Below are 21,597 nucleotides of genomic sequence, written 5' to 3'. Positions count from 1 at the left end.
CTAACCTCCAGTTAAAATAAGATTGTTTTGAATTTTAATTTGGGAAATGATATCCCCCGCTACCGTATTTTGATGATCGCACTTTATTATTTGGGCACAACCTATTTAGGCTGTGGCCCATCTAATGGACGGTTTGGATCATCTTATGGTGCGGGCTATACCCTACTTTTTTAATAAAGTGAGGAGTGAGATCATCAAAATACGGTAGTGGTGATATCATTTCCCATTAATTTTTAATAGCTTCCATTAGTGGCCACAATTGGAGGGTTAGAAAATTAGAATTGCCCGGGATTGAATTTTACTCCGTGGGCCATAGCTAGGGTTTGGGAATGCCATTCTGTTTTTTCTGTTTTTAAGTTCTCTGATTAAGGTTAATAAAATTTCTAGTAGCCCCACTTTAGACTGATCTGAACCGTCCTTTGGATGGGTTCTGTTTTAGATCTCCTATAGATTGAAAGTGAATAGTTAGATTCTTCCTATAGGTCCTTTTCGAACCATGTGCGATCTGATCCGTTGATCCAATTGGAGACTACGAGTGTAGCAAAAATTTCCGTTGAGAATACTTTGATTGGATGATCGAGACCTTTGATTCATTAAGCGCATTTGGGTCATGTTTGGCTCATTGAAATCTTACCCGATGGGGAGGGATTGACATGAGAGGGACTCAGTGAGGGGAGTGTAAGAAAAGTCTAAAAAACAAGGAAACGAGTTGTAAGCTTACTCAGAAACAAAACAAGGAAAAAAGGAGGTAAATGCAACTTCAACAAGCAATCCAAGTAGAGAGTTTTCAGTTCAAGGGGAGATCAAGTGACTAAACTGTCCAGATATTTGATTGTATGAGTAAGAATTCTTTTCCTAGATTATATAAGTCGGTCATAAAGAAATTTTGAATTCTCTTCGACTCTCAGAAGATGAAGTGCAGCTAGTGTTTTATAAAACTGCTATTTTGTTCAATAGAAAACCGCAGAGTATTTTCATATTTCTTTGTCCTATTGGCAGCCCACAGCATCAGCAGCAAAGGCGGCGGCAGCTTCTTCCAAAATGCTCCTGACTTCGGTTTCTGCATCTGAGAGCTCAGCAGGAGTCTGTAGGAATCATCAACTATTAGTAAACTCAATTATGAGCAATTGCAATTAAGAAATGTATGACATATGTAGTTAACACTTCCTCTAACCTTTCCAAAGATATTTGTCTTTCTAGGAGAAGCCCCAGCTGTCAGCAACAAACGCACGACATCCAAGTGTTCTCCTCTCGCCGCATGATGAAGTGGCTAGATGCAAGATAAATCACACAATCAGAGAACAAGTTAATCAGAGTTAAGGTGAGATTTTTTGGGGTTTTGTGCATACTCACAGTATCACCTTCAGCATCAACTGTATCTAGTATCCGCTTTACACTGTCTGGGCTATTAGCAGCATCAATTAAAAGTCGAACAATTTCAGTAAATCCTGCAGAAAACTTTGTTAAAATGGATTGAGTGTAAACAATTTAAGGAGTTTCTGAGGAGTTAATGTCTACCTCCTGCACATGCATCATGAAGAGGAATAGCCCCTTCGTCGTCCTTGGTCTCCAAGCTAGCTCCTCTTTCCAACAGTAGCTACAGAAAATATGAGAAAGATTTGGTTAGTATCCAGCTTATTGTCACCCAAAAAAAAAAAAAAAACAGCTGGGTATTTAGGTTCCCAACCTGGACACAAGGAAGATAACCATAGAGACAGGACAAATGAAGGGCGGTGTCCCCATCTTCAACTGGATCATCAATACTGCCGGCGTTGAGGTTATCTGTATTTTTGTTTTGAATGATAATAATTATAACATGTAAATGAAAAGGTGGCACTGTGGCAAATGACTTGGAAAAACGTAAAAGCTCAAAAATGGTACAATAACAAAGGGAAAAAAAAAACCAGAAAAAAAAATAGAAGTATAATAGAGTTTGCTAGCATCCTAGTTCCATCAAATATCATTCTACTTTTTTGCTAAAGATATGCCTCTGTCAAATAAACAAAATTGTCGTATAATATATTTGAATGTAAATACAAAATTAAACAATATTGTCGTATAATATATTTGAATGTAAATACAAAATTACTGCTATTGTGCTTAATTTATGCACATACCAACTGATGTGACACATTAGTATTACATACCAGCACTACAGTAGTACCGTTACAGTTTGATAAGCACCTCTCTTTACAAACTGAAGTTAAATTTTAGTGAAGTGTTATAACCAACACTTCTACAATTATTTTACATATTGAAGGGGAAGCCTCCATATCACAGTACTGCAACTAGTAAGTTAAAAAAAAAAGAAATGTAAAATCTACTCCTCTGCTGGGGACTACATCTAAGCTAAACATAAATAAAATAAAATTCACCACTTCCCTCACGACCAATTGCTCTAGTAAACATGTGATAAGAACCATCTACGTGAAGCAATAAGAGACCAAGAAGATGGATGTTGACACATGTGCAAGAGGGGCCCACTCCACCACTCGACAATCACGAACAGATTTGGAGGAAACCCATGTTATGGGAAAGGGCAAATTTACAAGTTTGACTTGCTCATAGATGAGACAAGTGGCCCTCTAGAATTTGTTGACACTTTTTTGATTGAAGAGTTTTATTAGAAAGGCTATTCAATTGTTAAGGGTCATTATCTAATGTTTGAGGATAAAGAAATATTTCCTACGTGGGTTAGTCTAGGTTAAGTAAGTTGAGTCAAAATACAAATAGTTTCAATTTACTTTGTTGATGTAAATGAGTTAATAGAAGAGAAATAACTAATTAGGAGTCCAGTAGTAGGATAGACCTCTAGTAGTTTCCTACTTCATTTCATTGCAGAGCTTTAATTATGAGTCTTAAAAGGGAGCCAAGATTTTCACGGGGTTTCTCCATTTTGGAAAGGAAATTTTTTACAAAGATCTTGAAAACCCCTAGTTGATCAAGCATTGAGTCCCATAAATGTGGCTATCTTCTTGAATTGATGAATCATAATGAAAATTGAAGCTTTTTGCCTGTCTGGATTGGGTGATTCTCAAACTAGATCATTTGGGGGATGCATTGATCATATCCTTGGGTTTGATAGTTAGAGGTGGCATGCCCTAACACCAACTATCATCAGTAAGCTCTCTTTGTTCAACTCCATTGTTCATCTATTACTTATTCCAATCTCCAACATTCCTTGCCTACAAACTTTTGTTTGCTTTTTGCTCCCAATTTTATTCAATCTGGATTGGTCTATTACTTTCACAAAAAGAGCACCAATTGATTGATATCATTCGTCGATCAACAGTCTGATCAAGATGAAACACTAAGATCTACCTTTAGACTATAAGCAACCAAACACAATCAAATCTCAACCTGATGCAATATTTAGATTTTGATTTATCAAAAGATCTGGTTCTGAGTTTTGGTAAATTCTGAAGATTAGGAAAAGGCACATAGGTTTGATCATCTGTGATCCGATCGACCTCAAACGTCAATATCGTCGTCCCCTAAGGCTTTCTTAATATATATATCCAAGTTTCACGACGATCCAACGGTCAGATCCTTCCCGATCTTTTGGGACAGTTGCATATTTTAGCATATTTTCTCTATTCCGAAAATTCTATTCTTATTTCCAATTTAAGCCTTTGAATTGGATTCCCTCTAGTTCATCTCTAAAGTCTAACCATCTAATTCTAATTTCCCAAAATCCTATAACAATCCATCTTCGAAAGAGTCCTACATCAAGATGCCTCCAAACACATCTTTGGACTTCACATATGGAGTATAAATATGTTTACTTACCTTTTCTTGAATAAGGTAACAATCTACTTCAACACGATTAGTCCTCTCATGAAACACGAAGGTTCCCACTATATGAGTAGCTGTAACGATACATCTACATTGGCTCCTCAACCTTAAAACCCATCTCAGATGTGTTTTCAACCTCATTAACACATGTAGCGTGAACCATCGAATTATACTAGGCCTCTGCAACCTAGAAACACACTCTGCTTCTTACTTTTCCATGTTATCAAAGTTCCTCCAATGAAGGTACAATACACATTAGTGGACCTATCATAGGGGGCCCTAGCCTTGTCAACATAAAAATAACTCTCCATACTCAAGTGACTGTTGGGCTTAAAAATAATCCCTTTGCACGGAGCACCTTTAAGATATTGCAAGATGTGCCTGACTGCTTGTCAGTGGGGAACTTCGGGCGAATGCATGAACTGACTTTACCACAATTACTACAAGAGCAATGGCAAGACGAATGATAGCCAAATAGATAAGCTCCCCAACAAGTTGCATGGGTCATTAAAAAAACTCTCCTTGATCCTATAACAACTTACTATTTGGCTCCATGAGTATCAACTTGTTTAGTACCCAAGAAACTTTTCTCCACAACAATCTATGACATACTTTGTGACAGAATAATACCATCGTCTGATCTAGTTACCTCAATACCAAGAAAATACCATAGCTGATCAAGTATTCCGTGTGTGGAAGTGTTGCAAAAGATAATTCAACTCATCGATACGAGTCTGGTCATTGTCTATATTAACATTGCCGTCAACATACAGTACCAAGACAATTATACTAGAAAATTTTCTCAAGATAAATACAAAATGATCCACATGGCTCTTGCAAAAACCATATGTATTGAGAATATAGGTAAATTTCTCAAACCAACCCTGAGGAGATTGCTTTAAACAATTTGTTACTTCAATCTACAAACCTTATCTCGCTCCCCTTGGGTAGCAAACCCAAGTATTTGCACCATATACACTTACTTTGGTAGGTCACCATTTAGGAAGGCAATTTTAACATCAAGCAATCACAAAGGCCAGTTCATATTAGCAGCAACTAATATAATCATATGAATTGAATTGATTGTGGCAATGAGAGCAGAGTTCTCAGAATAGTCAATGCCTAAGGTTAGAATGTAACTTTTAGCGGCCAGCTGTTTTTCGGACTCTCAACCTTACCATCACAAAGATATATAACTGCATAGGCCCATCTGCAACCAATCACATATTTTTTAGTTGATGAATCAGTAAGCTCCCACATATTGTTTCTTATGAAAGTAATTATTTCCTCATCTATATTTTTTTATCCGTACGAAAAAGGGCTTCCTGATAAAACTTAAAAAAATATATATAGAAGAAAGAGATAATACAAATTTGTTCAGCACAAGCTTGTTTACATTTGCAAATAGCAAATAGAAGAAAGAGATACTGCAAAATGCTTATAGGGGAATACAAATTATCAAAGAAAGCAAATTAAGCAACAAGATGTTCAGCACAGGAATAGCAAATAGAAGATCAAGACAGTTGGAAATAGAAATGGGATCTATATACAAAGAATACGATTGATTAGCTAGTTGTTTCCATGAGCAAACCCTTGGAAAGTGCTTTGGCATATGACAAATGAGTTCGAGATGATACCCAAATCATAACCTAGTTATGGAATTCTGTAAGATCCAATTTGATGTTTTCGGATACATCTAAGGAAATATAGGAGACTGGTGCAAACCAAGAGGTTCGCAGGTTATCTTGGAGAATCTTAGGAGCTAAATGAGTTAATTGTCCGGTATGTTAGCACAAATCAGTGCCACTTCCAGATTAGGTGTATAGAAATTAATCAATTCAGATTAAGAGATTACTTCGATCCAACCTTTGAGATAACTGCAACAGTAAGTCAAAAGCAATGTTACCTAGAACGTGGTTCGTTTTGGTACGTGGTACGGGAATGGGTACGGGTTACAATGGTGGCCCAATACGCTGTATGATTAGGGTAGGCTAAGTTGGTTCGCTACTTTGGGTCGTGGGTCAGTTTGGAGCGCCAATTCAGGTCGCTCTCTCTCTCTCTCTCTCTCTCTCTCTCTCTCTCTCTATATATATATATATATATATATATATATATATATATATATATATATATGTGTGTGTGTGTGTGTGTGTGTGTGTGTGTGTGTGTGTGTGTGTAATTTCATATATTTTTACAAGATTGCCATTCCATAGTGCATTCTACATACATTTAATAAATAAAATAAAAAACCTCATGCATGCCATCATATTTATTCAAAATGAAAATTCCAGTTCCAATCCAACCTAAAATATATAAAATTTGAGGATTTCCAAATATCACTATATTAAGTCCCAGCTTATATTACATTCTTAGAAATATAAACAAACAGAAAATAACTATTCAATTCTGAAATAAAATCATAAAAACATGATAAATGATCAAACTAATAAACTATTGTGCAACTCTCTTTCTCTAGTCCACCGAAGTGTTCACTTTTGCAAAACTGGATATGCGAGTTTGTTGTAGTCCAACTCGACGAATTGATGGCCTGCTTGAACTTGGACGAGCGAGTCTTGTGCTAGAAGCTGATATCAACGCATGCGAAGATGATATTTCATCATATTTTTTTGTAAAATCGTCTGAAGCTTCGGGGAGCCCTTTTTTGGCGATCCGGGTCACAAACGACCGACGTTTGGGATCATTCGACCTCAGATCGTGGGTCGGAGGGTGGGATGGCGACCCAGGTAACATTTGTAAAAAGTTATGCTCAAACATTCATTCCTACAGTGTTCACACATCCAACAACAATAAACATATAAACGGATAGCAACAAGATGATAGTCTAAACATAATACGAAAATAAAGAATGCAATACGTCTAGGGCACAAACTATCTCCTACCTAGGGTTACAATGATTGAAAAGACAAGGGTAAAAGTATAAGGTCAAGGGTGTCGGTGAGTCAAAATGGCAAGTCCAAAATGGGCTGAAAATAATAAATAATCAGATCTCACCAGTCGATAAGTGCATCAGCCCCAAACCTGGAGTGAAGGGGCCCAAGAGGAGTGATAGAGCAGCCGGGAAGTCGATCGGTCCAAGTAACCTGGAGCTGTCACCACATGGGAGAGCAAAGGAGGGGGAGAGATGGTGTGGAGATATTTGTGCACAATCCCAAATGGAAAAACAGTCTCCTAGAATACAAGGCGCCACAAAGGAAGAAATGGAGGACGAAAGAGGGTATGGAGGTTTTAATCGGAAAGGTTATCAACCTAGGAAAGAAAAGAGGGGGATACCCCAAAGCAGGAGTATTGGCTGCACACCAAGTGCAAATCAAGCTGTTGGCTAAATCCAATAGCCTGCGGAGCAGTCCAACAGCCCTAAGATGGCTGAAGACTGCAGAAAATCGGCAAGGGGTAGAAAATGATGTAGAAGAGGGAGAGAGGAGAAAAGAAACGAAATAGAGATAGAATAGAGAGGGAGGAAAGACGCGGCTGCGGGCAGCAACCAGCCCCATGGTTAGGTAGGTTATGAAGGAAAACAGTGGGTAGGAAGGCGGGGAATATGAGGGAAAGCAAGAAGAAAGGAAGGAGAAGAAGTGGGGAGAATATAAGAGAAGGTAGGAGGAAAATGGGAAGAGGAAGAAGGAAGAGAATAGGAGGGTCTCCCCAACTTGAGTTTCATGCCAAAAAGGGGGAGGGGGAATGATTCTTCTCTAAAAATTTGTGTTTTTTGTCTCCTACATTGACCCTCTTTTATAATGTTTGAAGAGAGTTAAATGTGGGCCCCTTCTTTGCCTAATAGAAATAAGTCACTTAAGTTAACATGAAGTTACTCTTGAAAAAGGTGAAAGTTAACATGAAGTTACTCTTGAAGCAAAACTTTCATCACTTGTCAAAGATTCATCAAAGGTTGAAGTTGTCCAAGTTAACATGAAATTACTCTTGAATCAAAACTTTCATCACTTGTCAAAGATTCACCAAGTGCTCTATTATGTTAGGATTATATACAAGCATATTGTGAAAATAAACCACCACGGCTTCACTAATAAAGGTCAAAGTTGCAACATCATGCACACAAAGGTGCTCAATGTGTTTGATGATCTGAATGGCCTAACAAGTCATTCGTAGTCCTGTACAGCCCACCTTAATCTTTAATGCAGCCTCCTTTTGTCACATGTTGGGTTTCAATATGAGGCATTCATTTCTCATGTCGATCTAGAAGAACACTTGAGGAATAAAAAGCGTGTCTAAATATCATTCAACGGCATAATAGAAAGACCAATAATTCACCACTACTTTGTTGATTGGGTGGTCGTCATGCACCATAATCTGTACTTGAATGTAAGTATATTTGGCAGTGCCCAAGCACCTTTCACCAATCAACACTTTTGATAATAAAGCATCCACTTGCAGTCAAAATTCTTTACGTTCAGCCAAATTCATTTAATAAGCCACCTGATAGGGGAAACTTGCATTGGACACCAAACCAACGGTATATCGAATGTCCCAGGAGATAGTTTGTTCATAAGCTTCTCCGGAATCAAATCTTTCAATTTGTGCAAAAGGACCAAGTTTTTTTTTTTTTTATAAACTCCTAATAAAGCATCCACTTGTAGTCAAAATTCTTTATGTTCGGCCAAATTCATTTGATAAGCCACCTGATTGGGGAAACTTGCATTGGACACCAAATCAATGGTATGTCGAATATCCTAGGAGTAGTTTGTTCATAAGCTTCTCCGGAAACAAATCTTCCAATCTGTGCAATAGGACTAAGTTTTTTTTATACCCGAAATTTATCAAGGAACCCAGGGCGGCATCTTAAATTTTATTTATAAGACGATATGACTAAGTTTCATTGAGTAAACTATCTAAAATATATCCACCCTCATTCATGTTTTTCCATAGTAAAACATAAATCAAGTGTAGTTTCTTGACTTTCCAGTTGTCATCCAGTAATGAAGAAATTAGCTGTCATAGAATGAGACATACCACTGTTGGAATTACTAGATGTTTGATTGCCCTCGAGATTGGGATACATGACCAAGATCTCTATCACATAATGCAACATATGAGATGTTTGACCACTGAGAATATACGACTCAGCAGTTTCACCACTCCGGTCATCTTTCTCGATGCCGAGTCCAAAAGTACAGGTGAGTTAAAGAAAAACTAACGCTATAATTCAAAACTTTTGTAAGACTACGTAAAGAGGATTAGAGGACAAAGTATGAACTTGTAACATAGAAGATAAGCACAAATAATGTACTAAAACATGATTGTTGCCCTTCTAATTAAAGAGAAAAAGGGACTTGCATGTGTGTGTGTGTGTGTGTGTGTGTGTGTGTGTGTGTGAGAGAGAGAGAGAGAGAGAGAGAGAGAGAGAGAGAGGGATTATTAAAAAAGGAAGACCTATGTAATGTCAATATAAAGGTTATGCAATGAAAGTAAACCACTAGGAATCCGCCAAAAGTAGAAAACTTGGTAGAGAAATGAACAATCACACAAACTAATAGAGCATCACAAATAATACTAGAAAGAGATAAAACGATAATAGATTTGATCAAAGAAGGGTCAAAACCCAGAACCCAAAAGGAAAAGCTCATAACTACTCAATAAACTTTTGAGTTTTGAGAAGTTAACCAAAACTTAGATTTGATCAAAGAAGGGTCAAAACCCAGAACCCAAAAGGACAGCTCATAACTACTCAATAAACTTTTGAGTTTTGAGAAGTTAACCAAAACTTCATTTTATACATATAGGCCCATAACCATAGGCATAGAATTAATTTCGGCCATCAAGAAACCAAAAAATGAAAAAAAAATAACTTCCAAACTATAGAACTTTTAAAATTAGACTCCCTATGGGATAAAAACACTATTCATGTTTTTTTTTGGTCCACCAAAACCTACCAAAACTTTATCACAAATTAAATAAAAATGATAGAAAACTCAAAAAATATAATGACCAGAGCTCCGAATGGTTCATTATTGATGGTAGAATGACATTTCCATTCCTCTCTGGCCTATATTTCAATCGTGGTCAGCCCTCTTCTTTTCTCGAACTATCTTTGCTGAATTATGGACTTGTTCACGAACTTTGCTTGCATCTAAAGTTTTCTTTCAATTGGAAGAAGAGAAGGTCGAATAAAGGTTTTTCCTCGTAGAAAGAAGAGGAAAGGAAAAAAATTAAATGCACCAATCTTTTGATTATTGTTGTTGTTGTTGGCGCTCTCGTTTTTGGATTCTATGGATGTTTGGGAAACCCTCCACTAAAGCAAATCCGCACGGATGTTTTGCAGATACAAACCCTTCTCGGTTTTGAGAAAATCATCCACTAAACCAAGTCCACATGGATATTTTGCAGATACAAACCCTTCCCGCTTATGAGAAAATCCTAAAGAAACTAATTAATATCAAAGAAAAGTATAAGTACGAGAATTTGCATTTTTAATCAAATGACTCACTCTAGTCATGACCCCAACTAAGCTAATATGACCAACCTTTGTTCTTTGTTTTAGCAAATCAGAATCAGTCCCGTCTTTTTTTCGCGCTCATCCAAGTCATGAAGTCATCCCAAACTTGGAATAAATCATGGCAAGTCGGGACTTTTTTTAATGTAAGAATGAGTAACACCCGACCCGGTTTGGTGCATAATAAAGGATGAATGACGAGACACAAGTAGACTCGGTAAGTTTTCCAGCCTTTCTATAACTTGTCACACAACTGTAGTCCCAGTTCGATGCACTTCAGATTGTGAATGGGCGCTGACATGGGCGACTCAACTAAGTCTATAGAAAATTAACAGTAAATAACTGCAAAACCTAGTGTCACACAATATGTTAATTGATTAATCATTGAAATATATAAGCTTAATATGGCAGAAGCAAAGTGTGACAGCCAAAGTAGGATAGCCAGATTATGAAGCAAGACTAAGGTGGAATTCTCATAGCAAGGATAAGATTATGGTAATCATACTCGTGATAGAAATGCCTAAAAATGACACTGGTAGAGTTCCTAAAAAATCCCACAAATGTTTATAATATGTTGCCATATTTGTCCAATATAGAAAAATCTATACCGATTCTTCACATTCACAGGATTCGATTGCAGTACAGAAGAGTACAATCCTAAACTGAGAGAGAGAGAGAGAGAATGCATTTACTCAACAATATAAACTCATAGAAAATTTATTCAAGTATCAGATTATTCTATGAATTTCCAGCATGATAATCCAATAAGAATCCTAAGAAAAGGATTTGGTTCTTAAAACTATGTAGTCCTTTTAACGGCATTGATATGGACTGATATGTGCATGTTATTGTGGTGTATATGGGGTAGTTTGAGAGTAATTATTATGTGGTTATGGTTATGTAGTTAATTCTTGTACGGGCTAGTCATTGGAGATGTGCCTCGTAAGCTATGATTTAGCCGACACTTTGAATTTATTGAAGACACACGTGTCTAGCCGTGTCTGACACGACACGCGTGTCCATACGTGTCGACACTCCTTTGGACACTTTTAAATGTATTACTAGGAGTGTTAGAGTTAACGTGAGTGTGGACAGGTATTTGTGTAATAATCAATAATTGTATGTGTATGTAAGTGACACCATTTCTAGATTTTTAAATGTTGCCACGTCAGACAACTCATATCAATGTCAAAACTTGACACGCAACTCCATATCGATAAATTATGATTGTATATACTATCTATTTTAGCCTGTCCCCGTTTCTAATTATTGGAGTTTTGCTGTGTCCGACACTCCGTGTCAGTGTCAACACGCGACACCCGTGTCCGTGTCCACAAATCATAGCTTGAAAATGGGTAGATGGTCTTTTGATGTGGCACTACCTTTTGGTTATATTTAAAAAGTATATTCTAGTGAAAATGCTGAGAATTTGCAACCAAAACAGAAACGTATGTCTCAGGAGAGTTATGTTATGGTTCCTCTCGAATTGAACAGAGACATATGTTTCAGGAGAGTCGTGGCTCCTTTCGAATTGAACTGAAACTTAGAGGCCATTTGGATACGCGGATTTCAGAATCCTGGATTTCCTCAAAATCCTGGATCGAAGATGAGAGAAGGAGACCGCCTGTCATTTTCAGATTTCACGCCCTTCTATCCGTCAAACCAGAGATCAGGAGATCGTCCCGTTTCCGGGTTTTAGAAATCTCAAGATGGAGGAGAGATTTCTAAAACCTAGATTTCTTACTTAAAATCCAAGAAACACTGTCCGGACAGCAAACAGCAGCTTGATTATGAACTCACTTTTACACTGTTTTCAAACTAAAACCTGGATTCTAAAGTCCATGTATCCAAACAGCCCCTTATGTTTCAAGAGAGGTCATGGTTCTTCTCGAATTGAATACAGGACTGTTTGGTTGCCACATGCCTGGCATCCTCAAGGATGTCCCAAGCCAAAAAAATGTTCTTTTGGTAACTTTATGGTGCTTGGTTGCCAATTTACACAATCCCTTAATTCTACTAGACAAGATTCAAAGGTAATAATTGCTTGTCTGATGACGTGGAACCCATGTTCCCTACTTATACATTCCATGCCAAATTTCTCCAAAAAAGAGGATTTCGGCAAGTAAGAATCTCTCTCTCTCTCTCTCTCTCTCTCTCTCTCTCTCTCTCTCTCTCTCTCTCTCTCTCTCTCTCAGTAATGACAACCCCTCCCATTACTCTACGTGGTTGGCAACCAAACACTGCTTATCACTATTCTACCAGGTAAATCCGAGGTAGATCAAACACTAAAAAAGTTTGTCTCCTCCCTATATGCCACTAATCTACAAGGCAAGTATCTGCATCCAAACAGGGTTAGGAGGTCCGATTGCCTCAAATCAACCCTTCCCTTCTCTTTTTCTATATTGTTTTTAGTTGTGTTACGGCCAATTAGGCACATAAGATGGACGGACAAGTTGCATGCTTCAGACCGGTAACCATAGAAGAGAAAGACAATGGTAAAAACTAAGAGAGAGAAACAGAAATGAAGAAAATAAAAGAAAAAACAAACAGAAGCACCAAGAGAATAAGAATGAGAATGGGAAGGAGTTTTTAGGGTACCGATAGCATGGCGAAGGGCTTCAACATTGCCGAGCTGGGCTGCTTCGGTTAGGGCACGAAGATGGGGCGGTGGGTCCACATCAAGATCGAGCCAACCTTGTTCTTCTTCTTCGAACAGACCCTCCTCTTCTTCTTCACCGTCCTCCATTAGTCCGTTTCGCCTGTGAGGAACCGCCATCTTTTTTGCCCTTCTCTCCACTATTCAGAAGAGAAAAGAGAGACAAGGGTTCGAGAGACATATGATAATTTTTTCAAACAAAACGCCTTGCTGTCCTTTTGGTACCTTGCTTATTGCCCCATCCACGTGGCTGTTAGATTGATTGATCCAGAACGTTCATCTAATGGGCCATACTATGTATGTGACCAGTTGCAAACATCACACTGCTGATGATGTGAACCCGTTTGATCAATGTGTTTTTACACATTCTAATGGCCTCTCTCATTTTCTTATTGCCCAGAAATGAGAAGTGATGAGAATTGGGAAGATCTAGTTCGACAAATCCTCCGAAACTCATGTAATGAATTTTCGCCTCATTGTTTTTCAAGCCATGCAGATTTGATTGATCGGGTTTTCTATATGTGGATTTTTGAATCCATGATTTAGTTTGAAAGCGATATAAAATTCTATAAAATTATGGATTTTAAGAAAGAATCCGGGTTTTAGAAATCCCAACCCCATTCTGAGAATTCCAAGACCTGGAAGCACGGGATGATCTCCTACTCTCTCGCTCGGAGGAAAGAAGCGTAAGAAATGAGAAAACGACAGACAGTCTCCTTCTCTTGTCACCCATCGAGGATTTTGAGGAAATCTAAGATTCTAAAATCCGCATATCCAAACGGTCTCTTATTATTCTAATTCTCCCATTGCTGCTTGTTTCTTTGGCTCTCCAATCGGAATGGATGGCCAACACACCCTTAGTTGATTAGACATTTAGAACAAGGCCTATAGTCACTGTCGGAATGATGGCTGTGTTTTTCGACACTTAGTATTCCTTTTTCTCTAGAGTTGGCTGAATCGGAGGAATAGAATCATGCCTATAGCACTCCACTTGTAAAAACAAAACAAAACACTATCGCAAGCAGCATTTCAAGTCCAATTTGGAGAAATTAGGGGTATGGGCCGAGGTTATGAAATGACATCTCCACTTATTTTAGGCTTTTGTGTTCTCCCTACAGAAAAGAGCACAGAAGTGATAGGGAGAAGGTGGAAGGGTTAAAGAAAATGCCCAATCATAGTGGGCAATTTTAAGGTCTCATGTCAGGACATGTATGTGCAATTGTGACCATTGATCTTGTAGAACATCACGAGGCAACCCATATGATCTTGGTTCTGTTGCGGTCCAAAATTGATTGAGTCTCCTGGTAGGTCCTTTGAGACGCCTTGAGTTTCATAAGTGCTACGAGGGACCTGCGTTCACAGATAAAGGGTTAAGGCCATCCGGAGTTTGGAAATGAGTTTGGAAATTCCAAGGGAACCCTTCCACACTCAAGTCACCTATGGACTTAAACATATAGAACTAAGCTTCAAACTAAAGATCAGGTTTACATTGCTTTGTGTTACCTTTTCTCCTCCTCTCCTCTCCCTGGATGCTAGGTGCGGGTTCCCTTTTATAGAAGAAGATCCCTTAGATTGTGAGTTTGTTGTGTGTTTGTGGCGAAGAATGGTATTGGAGTCTTTGGGCGGTGCCCCCGGTCTGCTCAGCCTTTTTAGGGTGGCCCTAACCATGGACGGGACCTTTCAGATGATAGTCGTGATTGGCATTGTTGTGCCTATTTCCAAGGTTGGTCGGTGACCTTTGATTGTCTTGCTAGGAGGCACGTGGTCTGTTGAGAGTGGTGTGCTGAGGAAGATTGCGGCGCCTACTTGGGGATTATCATGGCTTGGGGTGACGTGTCTCGCCACGTGACCTCAAGGCCTCAATGGGCTCAGGGAGTAGATAGGAGGACACACATCACCTCCGTGCCCTCAAGCCCTCTGTGGGCTCAAGACCAGCTCGGGTGATGTGTCTCACCTTCGTGGCATCAAGGCCTCTACGGGCTCAAGAGCCAGGTGGGATGACGTATCACACCATGTGGCCTCAAGACCCTTGTGGGCTCAGGAGCCAGATCGCACTCTGTGGTTGGTGCTCAAGCTTCATCCCCAACAGATATAGCCTCTACTTTTTTGGGCTGAGCCGAGCCAAGAAAGTACTCTGGTCTCGAACTCATGAAGTCAGATCTCTGGGGTCTGTCCGCCTAGAGTCTCCTGCCATTGAATGTGACGTCAATTTTGGTCAACACCGAAATATGTACCAAAACCGAAATTTAAAACCGTGGTTACGAGTACTTGCATTTCCTAGAAATCGGAGTTGGGATTAACCTTTTAAAGGAGGAAGTTATGGGAATCGCGGGTCGGTGAAGTGATGGCCGTCAAAGTGTCAATATGGTCGTCAGTTTGGGCCCGTACTGTCTTCCACGAATCACAGACTGCCATACGCTGGGCAGGATTCCCGCCGAGCTATGGGATTTCCGCATGCCACCTGGCCAAGCAACTCGATTGTTTGTGCCACATGGCAGCTTCTCATTGGAGGTCGGTCGTAACCCATTCAGGCCACGTGTCGATCTATGATTGGAGTTTTGATTTGACCCAGGGGCGTAGGCAACGATCGAGTACCTACATAAACTGAAGTGCGCCCTTGCTAAAACTAGCAGCGTGCCCCGATTGGATCACGTCGTCAATGTGCATTTATAATAGCACTGAAAAAAGGCTAAAGTAATGGGGTTATGTTTAGATTAATAAATCTTTACCATAAATTGACACTGAAACCATTAACAGTGCCGTTTGTGATAAAACAAGGGTACATTATTTATTATCACCGTAATTTTTTTTTAAAGAGTAGCAACTCTGTGTTAGATCTGTCTTGTTCGATGATAACGACCCGATGGGTTGGGTTGCCGGCCTGGTGTTTAAAATACTGGTGTGATAGAGGAGTTAATTCACGAGGCAAGTGTGAGGTACGAGTAGATCTCGAGAGTGGTGTAGACCTAATATTGGGTGGAGTAGGCATTATGTCCCTGTCTTTATTGCTTTTGATAATGCCACTTTGTTTTTTCACACAAACACATTTCTATGTATTAGTTCCAACTTCCCCTAGTGCTTTTCCAAGACATCACTAGTTCTACCACTACCACTAGTACCACATTAGCAACATAGAATGACAACATGATCCTCTTTTCGGGCGTTTGTTACACCACCTCTTCATTTTTTTTCTTGTTCTTCTGACTTGTACCATTAAGTATTAACATCTTGCTTTAAAAAATAGAGGAAAAAACCATTGACTCCTACAAGGCATTAATCCCACCAATCTTGCAATAGAAAAAAACAAAGAACGAAGAGCTAGAAAGAAATGATTGGAATCCTCATAAGATGGTTTATATGATTCTATAAGTGCATACTTGTTTAAAAAAAGGCCAAAAAATCAATGGATTGGGTGAGTTTCTCTCTTAGGAGAGTAATTGCAGAATCTAATCTCTTTCTAGGATAGTGTTGCAACAGACATGCTGGCATGGAGTGGCTCAAAAGCTTCTCTCTCTCTCTCTCTCTCTCTCTCTCTCTCTCTCTCTCTCTCCCACGTGGATGACGTTGGAGTGGTGCTAGCTTTATGGCAAGTATTCTAATGGGCTCTGCTGTTTTGAGCGGTTTACTTGCCTTGAATCTCTGGGAGTGTTTTGGGCTCTTTGTTTATTTGTTTTTGGGTGATGATTTTTTCGCCCGCCGTGTAGGATAATACACCCCCCTGTTAACATAAATTGTGGGCAGACTATAACTCTTTTTGACATCAAAATCAAGTTAAAAGTGGGGGTGTATTATCCTACAAGGGGGCGAAAAAATCATCTCCCTTTGTTATTTTTATTCTGTTGTATTTGTTTTGTGGATATGAATCTAGAATAGGTGGGAGAGAAGCCATATTCCACCAACCGATGCCTTCCTTCCTCCAACTACTACTGCAATTGCTGGCGTTGCATTACGTGCTACACACAACCAGCAAAACAATTCGTTACGCCAAGAATAATATGCCCTCAATCCACTCTTCCATTGACTTACCACCCTAAACTAAAACATAAACCCCATTTCTATCCACATCTTGCTAAACGAAAAGATAAAATAGCCTATGATGCATATATATAGCCTAGATGTGTGGGTCCCATCATGATCGGTTTTTTAAAAGCTCTCCCGGTCAATTACCGGATTGTCTTGCGCAAGTTGAGAAGGTTTATTAGCTTAGACTTTCAGAGTTAATGAAAAAATTGATTGTGATAAATTATTGACTTGCTTGAGCAGATTGGTGTTACCTTGGCTAGATTCTTTGTCCAAATATGAATTTCTAGATATTGAATTGAACAATTCATTTGTAAACCCGAGTGTTAAAAAAATGTAGTCATTAAGGTCAACCTTATTGAATGAAACAAGAACTAGGGAGTAAGCGGTGAAAAAGATAGTAAGCGAACACCCTATACTTTATGGTTAAGTGATCCATTGATTAGAAGGTTACTTAGGATCATTTGATTTGTTATTCAAGGCCGCCGCTTACTACATGTGTAATTTAAATGGATCAAATTGGGTACGTCTCCCCTAGGCTTAGAACCAAGTTACGTCGGTTCTAACATAATTGGTTTTGAACTATTGTTTAAAAACTTCTCCTGAGTTAATTAATTATCCACTCACTCAACTCGGTTTCGGTCCTATCAAGTCAATGTGAGACGCCTGCCTGAGTTAATGAAAAAGTGATCCAGTGAATTGTTGACTTGTGCAAGTTGATTCGGTTTTCCCGGAGCTAAGTTGGGAGCTAAGTTGGTCTGGGTAAAAGTTTCTAAACATTGGTCCAGCTTAAAAAGCTGGCGGGCCATCGATTCTATAACTAGAACTAGAAATTGAATGATGAAAAGCAGAACAATAAAACATCACATTTTCAATGCTTTAGGCAGTGTTCGTTTAAGATTGTGCTAATCTATTGTGAGCCCACAATTAATTATGCGAATAATTAGTTTTGGCCTCACAATCGGCTAGCACAATCTTAAACGAACAGGACATAAGAGATCTATTGACCCGATTGTTAGGATCGTTCTAGTTATCCGAGGTATATAAGGCTCACCATATGGATGTGTTAGATGGATTAATGTGATCCCATCTCCCTATTTCATTTCCCTATTTATTTTATCTTTTCCATTGAAAGATAGGAACCGATGACATATTACAATGAATCAAAATATCACGAGATTAGTACATATATGAGGGAGGTTTGTTTTATGGTGAGTGAAGGGTGTGTGATTGCTTACAACACCGTCTCCACTACCTCTAGTTTTTAACTTACGCCTGTTTTCCACCTTTAGTTAGTAAGAAGCAACGGAATGAGTAAATCCAAAAAAAAAGAAAATACCATACCCCTAGTTTCTAACCAAGGTTTTTCTTCCACCTATACTTAGTAACAAGCAATAGACTAGGTAAACCCAAATAAAAATAGAAAAGGAGTGCCGCATTTTCCGTGGTTCCAGGCTTGCAATCCAATCCTATCGAGAGAGAATCGTTAGAAAAAAGTAATGGGTTTGCTTGAAAGCAACCAAACCCCTCTCTCCCCCCTCTCTCTAGCATGCTTTTATCGTGTTTTCCATTGGTAGTTTTTTTTGTTCCTTCATTTTTCCCATGGGTGTGAAAAGACTAGTGGTTAGCTACCCTAACAACCTTTAAGAGTGTCCACTATACACAACTCAAATATAGCTAGTATTCGTTTTTGCTGTTGGGTGTGTTTCACTGCTTTTCCCCTTTCCCTTACTTTAATCCACACCTCTCTCTCTCTCTCTTGTTATATATAGAAAGTTGGAAACGGAAGATTGGCGGACTAATTCACGGTTAGTGTTCACGGGGCGGCTTTGACTCCAAACTCATTCACTATAAATAATAACGCCAAGTATCTCACCTTGCTTCCTCCATCACCCTCTATTTAGCCTGTCTTAACTCATTTCTTACATGCACGTTTCTCCTTCTTTGTCACTTGGTGTATTCTCTCTTCTCTCTCCGTCCTCGAAGCCATGGAATTCCGCGAAGAAGCCACAGGGACCAATGACCAATCCCATGTCATCGTGAAGGGGAAGCGAACCAAGCGTCAGAGGCTCCAATTGCCCATCGCGGGTGCCTTAACAAGCTCCTCAAGCGTTGGCGGAGATGATCAAAATCTCCCTTCTCCTACCTCCTCTATTGGATTCTCTGAAAGCACCGAAGAAGAAGAAGATATGGCCAATTGCCTAATTCTCCTCGCGCAAGGGGGGAATCGAGACGTCCAGTCGAGATTAGAAGAGGTTAGAGACGAGAGGGTCACTAGCCGGAGATTCACCGAGGCCGCTACTACCACCGCCGGTAAGGCGGGTTTCTATGTCTACGAGTGTAAGACGTGCAACCGATGTTTCCCTTCGTTCCAAGCCCTCGGTGGCCATCGGGCAAGCCACAAGAAGCCTAAGGCCGCACTCGTGGAGGACAACAACCAATTCATAGGCCCATCTCTTCAGCTAGGTAAACAGATGATTCCTTACAACAGCAACAGCAACAACAATAACAAATCGAGGGTCCACGAGTGTTCGATATGTGGGTCCGAATTCTCGTCCGGGCAAGCACTAGGTGGCCACATGAGGCGTCATCGAACCACGATCATGGCGGAAGCTCAAGAAATCAAGAGTAACAAGAGAGATAACATTCTATCATTGGATCTCAATCTTCCTGCCCCGGAGGATGATCACGATTACTCGAAATCCGGATTCTCTTTACAACCTCTAGTCTTCGCGGCTTCGCCTATGGTGGATTGTCATTACTAGGATCGGATCTCTAATTCCGATCATATGTGAATTGTCACTACTATTATTAGTATGTTATAATTATCATTATTGATTCTTTGGATTCATTATTTTTTTTTTTCATTATGAAAAATCTCTAGTTAATGGTTAGTTTGTGCTGGTGGGGAGATGACCTTTCGTTCACGAAAGGTGTGTGAGTGCTTGGGCATCTTTTCTTTTAATTTTCCTTGTTTGGTTTTCTGTTGGGTTTTTTGTGCCCTTTAGAAAGTGGATGGTGGTGATGTGGTAGCAGTGGAGAGGAGCTTATTTTTCGGCCACGAAAAGTCTTGGATTAGGTTCTAAGCTTTTCCTTCTCAACAAAACTCTCCCTCTTGCAATAAATGCCAAGAATAAACGGATAGGAAGCAAGTAGGCAACTGCCAATCTCACAAGGATACATCTGTACTCTTCTTATTTAAATACGAGTGTAATAAAATAAGTCTTGCGTTAAGTTCAATTTGGACGGCCAACCTCTCTTTTAGACTATATCTCTCCAAACCCAAATCGATAACATACCCAAGTGAATGTTATCTCGTCTCCTCGTGCCACATGCATCCCATTTGTTTGTTTCAAAGAGAGAGATGGGTGTTTGAATGCTTAGGTAGCAAGTCATCCCATCTCACAATAATGTGGGATTTAGCTAATTAAAGTCGTTTTAGTATATTAGCTGTATGTAGGCAGGTAGCTTAGCAAAGACATGCGTCTACTTTGCGTGAGATGTTCATCTACATCAACACTCTTTGACATTGTTGCACATGAAGGGCGGTTACCTTCTCCTAACCTCAACCCATAATTAAGACAAATCTTTATTTTTGATAAGTAAGATGACACTGTGTAACTGCCCTTTTATTAGAGATTTTATTAAGTCGACGATTGGATTACTTGCACGCTCCCCTTTTAACGTGATTTGACGTGAAAAGTGGGCAACTTTAACGCTTTTTGACATCAAATCACCTTATAAGGGGAGCGTGCAAGTAATGCAGGGGGAGTGAAAATATCATCTCCCATTATTAATTATATGTTGTGTGCGTTGAAGTCCACTATTTAAAAAAAAATTAATGTGGGGCCCACTTCATATGATGACAGAAACCGTTCATTTGTTGGGCCACAACTTAAATAGGCCGAACCTAGTAGATCATGTGCATAGGATGATCCTAAGCCTATCTATAGTGGTTTCTATAATGTTCAGTCCCTCTACAGATCGGAGGGTTTGGATCATCCTATATACAGTAGGTCCCACAATACTTTTTGAAAAATAGTGTACTTCAACATATAATATTCGCTGCTTCTTGTCACAAAGTTTTTGGATTTGGCTAAACATAAATGGGCTGTTTGGATATGTGGATTTTAGAATCCGGGTTTTAGTTTGAAAGCGGTGTAAAATTCTAGAATTTACAATCCATTATTCTGGATTTTGATTTTAAGTAAGAAATCTAGGTTTTAGAAGCTCTCTCCCATCCTGAGATTTCTAAAACCTGGAAAAAGGGGGTGATCTCCTTCTCTCTCGCTCGACCAAAATAGGGGCGAGAAATCAGAAAACAACGGACAGTCTCCTTCTCTCGTCTTCAATCTATGATTTTGAGGAAATCTATGATTTTAAAATATTGATATCCAAAGGGCCCCAAAAGGTTCCCTATTAAAGCACTTGCCTTTGAGATGAAGTGGCGCAGATGCAGTGGTACGGTGGTACCTCCCGTGACTTAACATTTTGGTAGTTTCTCCAAGTAGATGATTATAAATGTATTATTTGATTTTATTTTTGAGATATAATATCTCCAGGGTAGAAAGAATAGATGAATGGTATAGATTAAGTTGTTGTCATGTGGGTGGGGCCAATCATTGAATACCATGAGAACTCTCATAAATTGGGCCCCATT

The 21,597-nt window shown here is 39.3% G+C and overlaps 2 protein-coding genes across 2 annotated transcripts; one reads left to right on the top strand and one right to left on the bottom strand.

Moving 5' to 3' along the window:
* Positions 1–808: 808 nt before the first annotated feature.
* On the bottom strand, positions 809–13,113 carry LOC143884799 (Ankyrin repeat family protein). Its single transcript, XM_077388590.1, has 6 exons — positions 12,860–13,113; positions 1,688–1,782; positions 1,519–1,597; positions 1,354–1,448; positions 1,175–1,270; positions 809–1,085 (listed from the first exon to the last, which is right to left on the bottom strand). The coding sequence occupies exons 1-6, from the start codon at positions 13,035–13,037 to the stop codon at positions 990–992; spliced, it is 639 nt and encodes a 212-aa protein (XP_077244705.1). The 5' UTR covers positions 13,038–13,113; the 3' UTR covers positions 809–989.
* Positions 13,114–18,688: 5,575 nt separating this feature from the next.
* On the top strand, positions 18,689–19,831 carry LOC143883426 (zinc finger protein ZAT5-like). The gene has a single exon (XM_077386774.1). It carries the CDS (start codon positions 18,926–18,928, stop codon positions 19,700–19,702), a length of 777 nt encoding a protein of 258 aa, XP_077242889.1. The 5' UTR covers positions 18,689–18,925; the 3' UTR covers positions 19,703–19,831.
* Positions 19,832–21,597: the final 1,766 nt, after the last annotated feature.

Source organism: Tasmannia lanceolata, unplaced genomic scaffold, assembly GCF_043159265.1.
Source record: "Tasmannia lanceolata isolate RefF3 unplaced genomic scaffold, GAP_Taslan_0.1 ptg000008l, whole genome shotgun sequence".
In the NCBI taxonomy this organism is placed as follows: domain Eukaryota; kingdom Viridiplantae; phylum Streptophyta; class Magnoliopsida; order Canellales; family Winteraceae; genus Tasmannia; species Tasmannia lanceolata.
Note: the sequence above shows the minus strand (reverse complement) of the source record. Positions and strands in the feature narration are given on the sequence as shown.

What these genes read in the sequence shown, in the direction of transcription:
- LOC143883426 (XM_077386774.1), top strand. Translation starts at nt 18,926, where the DNA reads ATGGAATTCCGCGAAGAAGCCACAGGGACCAATGACCAATCCCATGTC.
- LOC143884799 (XM_077388590.1), bottom strand. Translation starts at nt 13,037, where the DNA reads ATGGCGGTTCCTCACAGGCGAAACGGACTAATGGAGGACGGTGAAGAA. An exon ending in TCATGATGCATGTGCAGGAG is followed by an intron (nt 1,449 to 1,518) that starts GTAGACATTAAC and finishes AGTTTTCTGCAG; the next exon opens with GATTTACTGAAATTGTTCGA. An exon ending in AGACAAATATCTTTGGAAAG is followed by an intron (nt 1,086 to 1,174) that starts GTTAGAGGAAGT and finishes TGATTCCTACAG; the next exon opens with ACTCCTGCTGAGCTCTCAGA.